At 26.4% G+C, this 13627-nt stretch overlaps 1 protein-coding gene across 1 annotated transcript in view; it reads right to left on the bottom strand.

The window, feature by feature from the left end:
- LOC112729284 (lupeol synthase) overlaps positions 1-12062 on the bottom strand; it is a 42400-nt gene extending 30338 nt beyond the window's left edge. The window contains exons 1-6 of the mRNA XM_072209403.1: positions 12046-12062; positions 11514-11773; positions 10490-10562; positions 5738-5850; positions 3737-3826; positions 3434-3622 (exon numbers count right to left, since the gene is read on the bottom strand). Coding sequence (XP_072065504.1) covers positions 3434-3622; positions 3737-3826; positions 5738-5850; positions 10490-10562; positions 11514-11708 — 660 coding nt within the window. The 5' untranslated portion in view covers positions 11709-11773; positions 12046-12062. The remainder of the gene's footprint in view (positions 1-3433; positions 3623-3736; positions 3827-5737; positions 5851-10489; positions 10563-11513; positions 11774-12045) is intronic.
- Positions 12063-13627: the final 1565 nt, after the last annotated feature.

Here is a 13627-nt window from a genome sequence, read left to right as displayed (position 1 = left end):
TGACCATTCATTCATTTCAACATCTTCATCTCTATCACACTTAACTTATGTTTATGCTCCTCTTTGGCCGTCCAATACTTTGTATAATAAAACATAGCCGGTCTGATAGCAGTGCGATAAAATTTACCTCTATGTTTTAAATGCACTTTTTTTGTCACATATAAAACCAGACGCACTCTGCCATTTTAACCAACCTGCTTGGATCCTATGATTTACATCTTATTCAATCTCTCCATTATCCTATATTATACACCCAAGATACTTAAAACTTTTAACTTTTTCGTAGAATATTTTCTCCAATCTTTACCTCTGTGTTTTTAAATTTTTCTTTTGACAACCGAACTTGCACTCTATATATTTTGTCTTGCTACAATTTATACATAAACCATACACTTTTAGAACTTCTCTGCATAAATCCAATTTCTAAAAAGTTTTACATTGGACTTATAGTTTTTGTAGGGCCTATATATAAAAGAAAGTTTATAAAAATGATAATGGGTCAAGTCTAAAATTCTCTTTTCCTTTGTTTTTCCACTATAGCATCAGCAAGACATACACATATTGTTGTAAATCACTCATCTTCCTCAATGTCTCAGTCACTTCTCCTCTTCCTCATATCCTCCCTTTTGAATAATAAATTCCAGCCTACTTCTGTTTTACTTAACTCAATACTCTTTTTCTACCCAATCATATTCATGATCTATCAGTCATATTCTCTCTTGTTGGCTCTTTTTTTTAAACCCTAATGAAGTAACCTAAACTTAACAAAGAAAAAAAATATCTTTAATTCAAATCTTAATAATTAATAAGACATTAAAAAAATTCTTTAGCTTAATAATTACTTATATTATCATCAATTTTTGTCATGTTTGTAATTATAAGTATTAATAAATTCAAAACTTTAGAATTAGGATAAGATAGAATTTAAAAATTTTTATGCAATTAGATTCTATTATATTAATTAATGTCAAGATTAACTTATTAATGATATTATTGTTATATGTTTGTTATATTAGATCCTTAAGGGAACCATTTTCAATTCTTTGCCTATTAGACACATGAAGTAGTGGAAATTTCTCTTAGATTTTAGTCTATAAATAAATTTTATATCTATAGTTAGATTTTATTATTGTATTATTTTTTCCGTTATAAAAAAAATTAGAAATAAAATAATTATTTGGTTATTTATTCACTTATTTATTAGCATGATATTTATGTTAGCTATTTTATAAAAGAAATTTCAAATATGACATAATGCTTTGCATTGAGATTATTAATTGACTTTGATGTATGAGAGACTTAATTATGAAGATTTTATAATTATTTTTATATAAAGATATTTTTTTATTGATAAATTATAAGGTTTGATTTTGATATATTATAAAAGTGTTTTTTTTAAACGTGACTAAACAAACAAAATGCATTTTTTATACAAAAATTTTCATAAGAAGATATTTTTAGTATCTTCATTTGAGTAGATGCCATTACAATTAAATATCTTCTTTGCAATTTTCACTTTCTATGTGAATTTAGTATTGAATTTGGACAAGATTAGTTATTATATTAGTAAATATTTGATTGATGAAATATATATTGATTTGTTTAACAACCATTAGTTTGTTGTATAATGTATTTAATATATATGTATAAAACTATTTAGAAGGCTTTATGAAAGAAATTGCAGCTAATGATAGTAGACGTTAGAATTGAAGCATCTTGACTATATATAATTCTATTTTCACGACCATATAAAATGAAAAACTATAACTATTTATTTCATGTTTGCAAAATTAGCAGAACACGTTTATTTTAGATTCACACAAAAGATAATCACCTAAATATAATTTTTGTCTGTTGTTCTAACCTTTATAAATTAGATAACCTTCTACTTCGATTTTTTTTTAATAAAAAACTAAAGTTTGAACATTTGATATCTATGATTCATTATCAATGTATTTAAATATATTTTTTTATCATCATTATTATTATTATAGCAGATTTATTTTGCCAAGTATTTAATATTTATACAATTGTTTTTTTGTGGGTTATGCATGGATATTTTATTTACTACTAATAAATTGTAAGACTCATTTTGTTATTTTTTTTTTTCAGAGACAGGTCTTCATCTTAATTAAGTCTTAACTTCTCTTTATTAGTTCTACTCTAGTTTTGTTTAAGTTAGTGAGTATTTTATTGTTTAAGTGCAAGATGTTTTGTGTACATACTTTGAGAAGTCTTTAAGTATCTTAAAGTGTTTCATATGCCACACGCAAAATCCAACCTTAGTGATTTGAAATAATTTGTTTTGTATATTTTATAATATATGAAATTATTAGACTAGCCGTAAATACTAAACTAGAATTTTATGTAAATATGTTGAATGTTTAAAATATGATATCTAAACATGTGTTCCCTGTTAGTATTATTAGAAATTTTTTTCTATAAAATCTATTTGTAAAACTTTTTTAGAATGATTTTTTTTAAATGCCAATCATGGCTGGACCAGATTGTGACAATTTTTTCCTTTTTAAAAAGTACACGAAATTAAGTTAACATTATTTAACATAAAAAAGTAAAATTTAAAATAATTTTAATTTAAAGTAATAAATAAATAAATAATCCAATATAAATATTAAAACTAAATATGTCTCAAGTATATAAATTAAGATATAAATTTTTTAGGTTTGAATTTGATTGGTTTATTTAATTTGTTTTTGAGTTTTTAGACTTAAATGATGGTTTATTAAAATTGGAGTTTTCGTTAGTTATTTGTTTTATCAAGTTTAATTACTTTTAATTTTAATACTCATAATTTTTTAAATCTTTTGTTAGAAAACCATATATGTTGAATCAATTACAATCAAACACTTTAAATTTTAATTGATATTTCAATCTTATATTTATTTTTAATATTTATACTGACGGTAGTATTTTATGTTTTAAATTAAATTGTGTTTAACTCTAAAATATACTTTTGTAGATCTTAAATAATTAATGTTAAGTAATTAGGTATTGAGAAACTAGCTGCTTTTATTAAAAGATCTACTAATCTTAAAAATTTGTCACTAAAATCTAATATAAATGAATAATAGAAAACATAAATTTTCTTTTTTTTTTTTAAATCAAAATTGAGTAAATTCCCGCACATTGTATCGTACACCATAAAATAAAAATAATTGGAAAAATGCTAGATAAGCAAATTATTTTTGTAATTAATTCCAACCAAATTTTTTTTCTCCTTCTTATTTATGTGTCTCCTTTTTTTTTCAATTGATTTTAATTTAATTGTGTCAATAAATTATTGGAACAACTGTTTTAGAAAATAATGGTTTTTTTTGTAATTTTTATTTATTTATTTATGACATATTTCCATACTTAGCCCTAGCAAAAGATAAAATAAAATAAAATAAAATAAAAAAGATGTTGTGCTTACTGAGGCCCAAAACTTTCCCCAAGATGGAATAGCAACTAAACCACCATGATCAAGGATCCATTTTCTGGCTGTGGCCAATACCATGTCTTCAGGATCTTCTCCGAGTACTCTCAATGCGATATAGCTCAATGCTGTTGCAAACATTCCACTCTCACTTAGTAGATGCTGTCCCCATCCACCGTCTTCATTCTGTTTATATATTTCAAGATCAAATGCAACAATTCATTAGCCCTAAGTTTATTATCATTTAGTAGCTAGTTTATATATTGATGATTACCCATAACAATTAATTAGTTAAATTACCTGATGATTATACAAATACCGAATAATTTCCTTCTTATGTTCTGCTCCTAAAACAACGTTAAGAGTTCCTGTAATATATAGAATCATTACCTGTGAAATAAGTAAGGTTATACAGTTAGTATATGCTGTTATACATGTTCACGGAAGAGAATAATTATTATTAATTTTAACTAAAATCTACAATGTATATTTGAGATATATGATAAGATTATCAAATAAAAAGTTGTTACGAAAAATATACAGAATTTAAAATTTTAATATATTTATTATTGTTTATTAAGATAAAAAATTAAAAATTTATATTAATAGTAACTTTAGGTTTGGATTGATAAAATTATTTTTACTTTTCACAAGTATCTATGCATTTATCGAAATTGAGTTTATCGAAATTGAGTTTTGAAAGAAAAATTTCCAACAGTAGTAGCAATTTTGTTTGATAAATTAAACTAAAAATAATTGTCAAGCAACACTAATTATATTTAGTAAAATAATTTTAAAATTTAAAATTATCAAAATAGACCTAATTAAGGTGAAAAATTTGACATGAATAATTAATTAAACAAATCTAAATATTTACTAATATATTAGTTATATTAGACTTTTGTAATTTTTGATAAACATAATTAACTTAAAAAAAATACCTTTTCAATAACTTTCAAAAGTATATATTTCTAAATTTTCAAAACTACATACAAACACATGATCTTCTTCATTTATATAAAATGAAGTGTCTGTACTTTTAAAAAGCAGAGTATATATTCATTTTGGTCCTAAAAAAATTTCAAATAAAATATTTTAGTCCCTAACTAAAATTAATTACTAAATTGATTCTTAATAATTAATTTCGTCAGTCACTTAGGTTCTTGCCTCCGTCAACTCTAACGGAAGATAAAATGGTCCCTGAAAACTCTAACATGGGACAAAATAATCACTGACAACTCTAACAAGGGACAAAATGATCCCTGACCCCTCTATTCGAAAACGACACTATTCTTCCCCAATTTTTATCATATCTCGCATAACCCTAACATTCATACTCTCCTTCTTCACCTTCACATTCTTCTTTTCCATCTTTCCTTTCCTCCTCTTTAGCTCCAAGATTAAGCCATGGTGTAATTGTCACACGTGTGGCACCTACCTCAACATGTCATGAACCACACACTTCTTAAATCTTTGTGACTGGTACATCTACCTCCTCTGCACTTCACCCACCAAAAGCATCCACTTTCATGTCTTTGATAACATCACCTCCAACCCCGACAATGTCCACAACATCCTCAAGACCAAGTTTCACAACTACTCTAAAGGCACGCCTTTCACCACTCTCTGGCAAGCAATATAGATTGTTGGACATTAGAACATCATGAGAAGATTCTCCTTCGACATCATATGCAAATTCTCATTTGAAATAGACACCGAGTGCTTCATTCCTTCTTTCCCAAAGTCCAAGTTGGCAGACAGTTTCGACCTCGCATCCAAGCTATTACAACGAGCAATGTCGCCGTTGCCGCTCATATGAAAACTAAAGCGATTACTGAACATTGGTTCGGAGAAGAAGTTGAAGAAAGTGATGGGAGTGGTGGACAATGTGGTCATGGAGATGTTAGGGCAGAGGAGGAGGGAGATGGCAACGATGACGACGAGTTTTAATAAATCAGACTTGCTGTCTAGATTCATGGGATTCATCGAAGACGACAACTAGTTGAAAGACATAAGCATTAGTTTTCTGAATATAAATTGATTGAGAATAAGTTGAGGATTTTTTTTCTTGTGGACATTAAATTTATAAAGTCTGCATTGTGTAGTTTGAAGTTACAGTGTTAAACTGTTAGTGTTATGCGAGATATGATGAAAATTGGGAGAGAATAGTATCGTTTCCGAAATAGTGCTGTAATTGAAAAATAATTAATATTATGTTAATTTGCTATGTGAAAAATTATAAAATCTATGTGATACATAGATATCAAATAGCAAGGCTGCTGAAATTAAAATAAATCTTACCAATGGTTGCACCAAGAACAAAGGACCACCAAAATCTCCAGCCCAGTGGCCATCATGTGCTTGAATAGAGGAATAGAAAGTGAGAGCCCTTCTCATTGTTGTAATCATTACTCCTGCAATTAGAATAGTTAATTAAAATCTAAATCCATCTAAATAAAAATGTTTACCTAATTTAATTCAAATTAAAAACGAATTAAAATTATATTAATATTTGATTGGGTTTTATTTTTAATAAATTAAATAGATTAGATCAAATTCTAGATATATTTTTTTAAAATTGATTCAATTTAATTTAAACGGTATAATATGATATATTATTATTATTATTATTATTATTATTATTATTATTATTATTAAATTTAAGATTTTGTTTATAATATATTTAATTTGTTGCATATTTTTATCATTTTTATGTATTATTATTATTTACTGAGCTTTTGAGAATGTCAAATTTATTTATTTATTTGATCAAGTTAAATTTATTTTATTTTTTAATAAATAAATGTAAAATTATATTTTTCGAAGAAAGAATAAATTGATTCAATCAAAACTACAAAGTCTAATTGAATTGGATTTGTCAAATCGATCTAATTCAAATTACAACAAATTATATACTTTAAATTAGATTGATTTTTTCTTTAAAACCAACTTAAATTGCACCTAGGAGTTTTCATGGGCCGGAATAATTTGGATTTATGAAACTACGAAAGAATAAAAATCAAACCAATTAAATTTTAATTAGTTTAGGTTAGTCTAGAATTTAAATTTAAGAGTTTTTTGTGAATAGATCCAACCAATTTGAATTGAATAGACTAAAATTAAATCGGTTAAGATCAATCAGATATCCGATTGAAAATAAAATTAAAAAGGTTGAAAATAATAAAATAAAATAAAAAATATATTTCTATAAATAATATGTAGTAAAATATTAAAAACAATACTTCATCAAATTTATATTTAAATAAACATCATAATTTGGCCCACTAATATATTTAAAGTTTAACAAACAAGACAAGATCACAAAGTAATTCACGTAATAAGCAATTACATAAGTCATCAAATTATATATATTTTATTAAGTATAACTATTATTATATTTTTAGATTGGTAATCATTATTAGGGTTAGGGATATAATTATGTATATATATTATTATGGGAAGTTTTTTTGGTGACTTTAGTTTTGGTGATTAAGATTGATATGAATTTGATTTACAAGTCACTATAATATTTTGGGTCTATGGCCACGATTTTTTTGGTCACGGTAAAAAACTGTGACTATAGACCCTCTATGGTCACGGTTTTTTTGGAAATGATGACCATAGAGTACCTATGGTCATGGTTTTTTAAAAAATGGTGGCCTAAAAGGGTCTATGGTTACGGTTTTGAGGGGTGGCCTAAAGGGGTCTATGGTCACGGTTTTTTACAGTGACCAAAAAGGGTCTATGGTCACGGTTTTTCAAAAAAAGGTGACCTAAAAGGGTCTATGGTCACGATTTTGGGGGAGGCCTAAAGGGGTTTATGGTCACAATTTTGGGAGGTGGCCTAAAAGGGTCTATGGTCACGGTTTTGGGGGTGACCTAAAGGGGTCTATGGTAACAGTTTTTTGCAGTGACAAAAAAGGGGCTATGGTCATGGTTTTTCAAAAAAGGGTGACCTAAAAGGATCTATGGTCACGGTTTTGGGGGGTGACCTAAAAGGGGTCTGGTCACGGTTTTAGGAGGTGGCCTAAATAAAGGGTTTATGGTCACAGTTTTAGGGGGTGGCCTAAAAGGGTCTATGGTCACGGTTTTAGGGGTGACCTAAAGGGGTCAATTGTCATAGTTTTTTACAGTGACCAAAAAGAGACTATGGTCACGGTTTTTCAAAAAAAGGTGACTTAAAAGGGTTTATGGTCACAGTTTTGGGGGGTGACCTAAAGGGGGTCTATGGTCACGGTTTTGGGGGTGATCTAAAAGGGTCTATGGTCACAGTTTTGGGAGGTGGCCTAAAGGGGTCTATAGTCACGGTTTTAGGACTGGCCTAAATTAAAAGGGTCTATAGTCACGGGTTTAGGGGTGACCTAGAGGGGTCTATGGTCACGGTTTTTTACAGTGACCAAAAAAGAGTTATGGTCACGGTTTTTCAAAAAAGGGTAACCTAAAAGGGCCTATAATTTTAAATATTTTATCTTTTAAAAATTTTAATAATTAAAAACTGATAATAATTTTATATGATTTATTTTAAATATTAAAATTTTAAATTTAATTTTATAAATAAAAAATTAAGTTGAACACTGTTAATTTTAAATTAAAAAAATATTTAAAACTTAATAACATAAAAAATAATTTAATAACTTAATAATGGAAGTGTTATATAATTAAATTTAAATTGAAATTAAAGTTATGATGGAAAAATAATGAAAGGTCATATCATTTAATTTAGGTATTTGATATTTTGAATTTAACTGTATTTTATAAAATGTAATTAGTATGTTTACTTTATAATTTAAATTAGAAATAATTATTTGAACTCAATGATATCTTCTATCTTGATAAATAAAATTTTATCTGTTCTAAAAATAATCCTTACAATATTATATTTAAATTCTAAATTGTTATTCTATAGTCACGGTTTTGTGGGGTGACCATAGATAAGCTATGGTCACGGTGAAAAACCGTGACCATAGATAAGCCTATGGTCACGGTTTTAAGGTGGGGTGACCATAGAGTCTATGGTCACGGTGAGGGTTATGGTCACAATTTTAAGGAGGGGTGACCATAAAGGCTATAGTCACGGTTTTAAGTGGGGTGACCATAGAGGCTATGGTCACGGTTTTAAGGTGGGGTAACCATAGAGCTATGGTCACGGCAAAAACCGTGACCATAGATAAGGCTATGGTCACGGTTTTGAGGAGGGGTGACCATAGAAGCTATGGTCACGGTTTTAAGGAATGATGACCATAGATATGGCTATGGTCACGGTTTTTATGCGTGACCATAGATTGCCCTATGGTCACGGTTAAAAACCGTGGCCTAAAGTGTCAGAATTTGAAAATTGTAACCATGACTATAGAAACCGTGCCATAGGTAAAAAAACCATGACCATAGACCTATGACAACGGCGGAATAGGCCACAGTAAAAAACCGTGACCATAAGTCCAAAACCGTGACCATAGATTTATGATCACTCTTTTTCACTAGCTATGGTCACAGTTTTTTACCGTGATCATAGACCTTTTTTCTTGTAGTGTAGTAAAATATTGAAATATGATAAGAAAATCAAATCCAACACAAAAAAGATTTTCTTTTTTTCTTATAATTTTTTATAATTATTTTTGCCAAAATTATTTCAAAAAAATAATACCAAAATATTTTTTTAATTATATTTATAATTATTATTATTTTTATTTTTAAGAAAATTATTATAATTATTTTTATGATTATTTTTATTAAAATGATTTTTTATAATTATTTTTATTTTTTAATTATTTCTAAAATTTTTAAGAAAATTATTATAATTATTTTTATGATTATTTTTATTAAAATAATTTTTTATAATTATTTTTATTTTTTAATTATTTCTAAAAATAAAATCAAAATTATTTTTTAATTATTTTTATTTTAAAAAAAATATTTTTTATTATTGTTTTTACCAAAATAATTTTTTTATAATTATTTTTTTGCAATTTCAAAAAACTAACGCCAAAATGATTCTCTCTCTTATAATTTTTTATAATTATTTTTATCAAAATAATTTTTTATAATTATTTTTATAAAATAATTTCAAAAAACAAACACCAAAACAATTTTCTCTTTGTCTTATAATTTTTTATAATTATTTTTATCAAAATAATTTCTCATGCTTCCCACTTGTTCAATCTTGACAAAAGTTGTGATTTCACAAATTTGTCTAAATATTTCCAATCTTATATTCAAAATAATAAATCATGGAGATAAATTTGTGAAATCACAATGGTTAAGATTGGACAAGTGAGAAGCATGAAAAATTATTTTGGTAAAAATAATTATAAAAAATTATATGAGAGAGAATCATTTTGGTGTTAATTTTTTGAAATTATTTTATAAAAATAAGTATAAAAAATTATTTTGATAAAAATATTCATAAGAAATTATAAGAGAGAGAAAATATCATTTTGGTGTTAGTTTCTCAAAATTACCAAAAAAAAATTATTTTGATAAAAATAATTATAAAAATTATTTTAAAAAATAATTAAAAAATAATTTTGATTTTATTTTTAGAAATTATTAAAATAATAATAATAAAAAATAATTATAAAAAATTATTTTAATAAAATAATCATAAAAATAATTATAAAAATTATTTTTAAAAATAAAAATAATAATAAAATAATAATTATTAATATAATTAAAAAAATTATTTTAAAATTATTTTGATAAAAATAATTATAAAAAATTATAAGAGAAAAGAGAATTATTTTAATATTAGATTTAATTTCTTACTATGTATTAATATTTTACTTATAAATTAAATTTATGTCACTTTTAGTCACTAAAATTAGAGTTACTAAATAACTCTCTATAATATATTTTAAATTAATATAATCTAATCCGTAAATAGAGTTAATTTGGACTCTATGATCCTAAACCAATATCCAAATTAATTGAGGTTAAGTTTAATGGGATCTGACTTGAATCCTTGTCAAATGTAGAATTAATATAATCGGATCGGATCTGATCCATTTTTATCGATACCCGTGAATATATACCTCTGCACCGCAAACACTACTATACCTGCTGTTACGTCCTCTTCATCTCCGACTTCCACCTTCGCCAGAATCGTTTGAAAATTGTTTTCTTTTTTTAACTGCGAGTTAATAATCTATCAGTACACTATTTGGTAATAACTAATAAGACATGCTAAAATATCGTTAATATTGTAGGAAACAGGTAAGCAACATAAGCGAAAAACAAGAAAACCAATTAATCATGAATCTATATAAGATTTTTGTCTATTTTGTGAAATAAAAAGAACGAACTTAAAACTATTGAATATATGTTTGCTAAAAAGTTGTTGGCTTAATCACGTCAATTCATAGCAATAAATACAAAAATATTATCTAATTAACTATTAAAATTAATTATTTGTATAAAATATATATTAAAATATAAAATATATATTAAAAATAATTAAATAATATATATATTTATATATAAAAAAATATTAAAAAATTATTAAAATTTATTATTTTTAACTATTAAATAGTTATTAATATTTAAAAATATAAGATAAATTATGTTATTAAATTATTAAACTAAAAAATTAAATTAATAAATAAAAATAATAACTTTAATATTTAAAAATATAAGATAAATTATATTATTAAATTATTAAATTAAAAAATTGAATTAATAAATAAAAATAATAACAAAAAATAATAAATTTTTATGACTTTGTAACATTTTTCTTTATATAAAATTACATAACGGACTAATTTTTATGTATACTTGGTCTGGTTGTAATAAATTAAAGGGGAGTGCTAGGAGAATAATAAAAATTTTGAACAACATGAACAACCATTAATCAAATGAAAATATACTATATCTTAATTTAATGCTACTAATTAAATTTACTCTTTTAACCCTATTAATTCACATTGATTACACATTGTTCAAAAATCTTGTTGATTACCTATATTTTTTCTAAATTAAATAATGTAATGAAACTATATATATATATATATATATATATATATATATATATATATATATATTAAAAACGTAACATTTGAATTGATAACAAATATTATACTCATACCTGCATTCTCATTAAGAGATTAGAGCTCTGTCTGATGAAAAATCTGTTTTTTGTGAACTGTTGGCGGAGCCTTTCAACCTCAGCACGTTCTTGAGGTGTTCCAGCATTTGGATCAAACTCCCAGTGTTGTCTTCCAATGAAGTTGTTCTCTGAAACCAAATTCTCTCCTCCTTCTGCTATCTTCAACTTCCACATCTTATCTTAACTGTCACTAAAATCACGTGCGTGCCTTCGTTCTCTCCTTCAATTCCTCCTAACTACTGCGTTCACAATTCACACAGTACACATTCATATATATTACATTATGTAAATTGTAATTCGTAATAAAATAATAAAATATATATTAAAGCAAGTTAATTAGTTAGTTAACGCTGACTGAAATATGAGAGTATGATTAAAGTAATGTGTTCGAGACACTGTATGTGGTGAAAAGATCCAGAAACTTTTGAAAAAGAATTGAAAGAGCCTCAAGACTCAAGACTGAAGAGATAGACTCAAGTAGAAAGGGACAAGCGTTACCACACTTGCGTACCTGGAATAGAATGATATAAAACCAGACCGTGAAGGGATATATATATATATATATTAAATCCGTACATCTTACATTTTAATTTCACATGATAAATTAAAAATAATATTTTATAATTATAAATTTTATAATTTTAGTATAATACTGTCATCGTTGTTATATAATAAGTGTATTGAATACAGTTGTTTTATATTTATTCGAAATAAAATACAAATAGAACTGTACTATAAAAAAATCGTTGAGTATCATTGAATTTTTTATCGAAAGAACGAACAAAATTCGTCGGTAAAAATTAAGTTACCATCGAAAGAAATCAGATAATATAAACCTTGCTAGTAAATATTTACCGTTAGAATTTTTTAGTCTGACGGTAATCATCGTTGGATTTTGCGATGGATTACCTGCTCGAAATACTATTTTGTTACCGGTAAATTTTTTCAACAATAATTTTGGCAGTACAATATGTTGTTTCCTACATTATTACCATCGGATTATTCACTCGGTAAATCTGACGGTAATGTTAATTTTTTTAAAAAAAATTTGTGAAATAAATGGTAAATTTTAATTTTTTATTTAAATTTATTTTTCACACAATTTACTACTAGAAAACTAGTTATTACAGACGGATATTTCTGACGGATTTTATCCCATGGAAATACAGACAAAATTTCAGAGGGATTTTTTTGTCGGAAAACAAAAAAAATAAATTAGCATAAATTACAGACGGAAAAGAGAATCCGTCGATAATTCCGTCGGAAAAATTAATTTTTTTTTCGTGAAAAATGATTACAGATGGAAAATCCGTCTATAATTTAAAATTTTCCGTCTGAAGATTTTAACTTTGACCTAATCTATCCCCTCTCTCCCGAAATCCATTCACAAATAAACACAGCTGCCAACTCCTACCTACCTTTAGGTGCTTCTTCCTCTCTCCGTCGTACAGTTGCTTCTTCTCTCCGTTGCACGAGCTGCTTCTGCCGCTGCCGGTTCCGCCGCCAATGGCATCGCACGATCTCTCTCTGTCATCCCTTGCGTCACACGAGCTCTCTCCGCCGCCGCTCTCATCGCATCTGCTCCCTCTGGCGCCTCTTCCATCTAATCTCAACAACTCGCTCTCTCGGTTCTTCTCGTAATCATCTCGAATTTCAGGTATATATATCCTGATTTTGTGATTCTGTTCTTCGTGATAAATCTTAGGGCTCAATTTTTCTGCGCCAGTTTTAGCTAGGTTTATCATACTCTGCTTTTGTGCTTCGTGAATCTATGTGTTTACTCTGATTTTGATGAATTTTTTTCTACAATCGAAAGCTTTTTTTGACCTAAATGCAATATTTTGTGTGATTCATGTGATTCATGTGATACTAGTGTGTAACTTTATTATATAATTGTTGATTGATAGGGTTGTTGAATATCAAGTCTAATCTGCAGCACAGCATCTGATTAAGAAACTGTTGTCTATTGATTCTTGCAACTGCAATTTCTCTCTACGCCAATGCTCTTCTTGCTAAGCTCCATGAATTTGGTGAACAAGGCATATTAGATACAGAGATTTAGCTGGCTTTATCTATGGTATGTGAAAAATATT

The sequence above is a fragment of the Arachis hypogaea genome, chromosome 12 (genome assembly GCF_003086295.3).
Source record: "Arachis hypogaea cultivar Tifrunner chromosome 12, arahy.Tifrunner.gnm2.J5K5, whole genome shotgun sequence".
NCBI lineage: Eukaryota > Viridiplantae > Streptophyta > Magnoliopsida > Fabales > Fabaceae > Arachis > Arachis hypogaea.
This window is presented reverse-complemented; position numbering and strand designations above follow the sequence as displayed.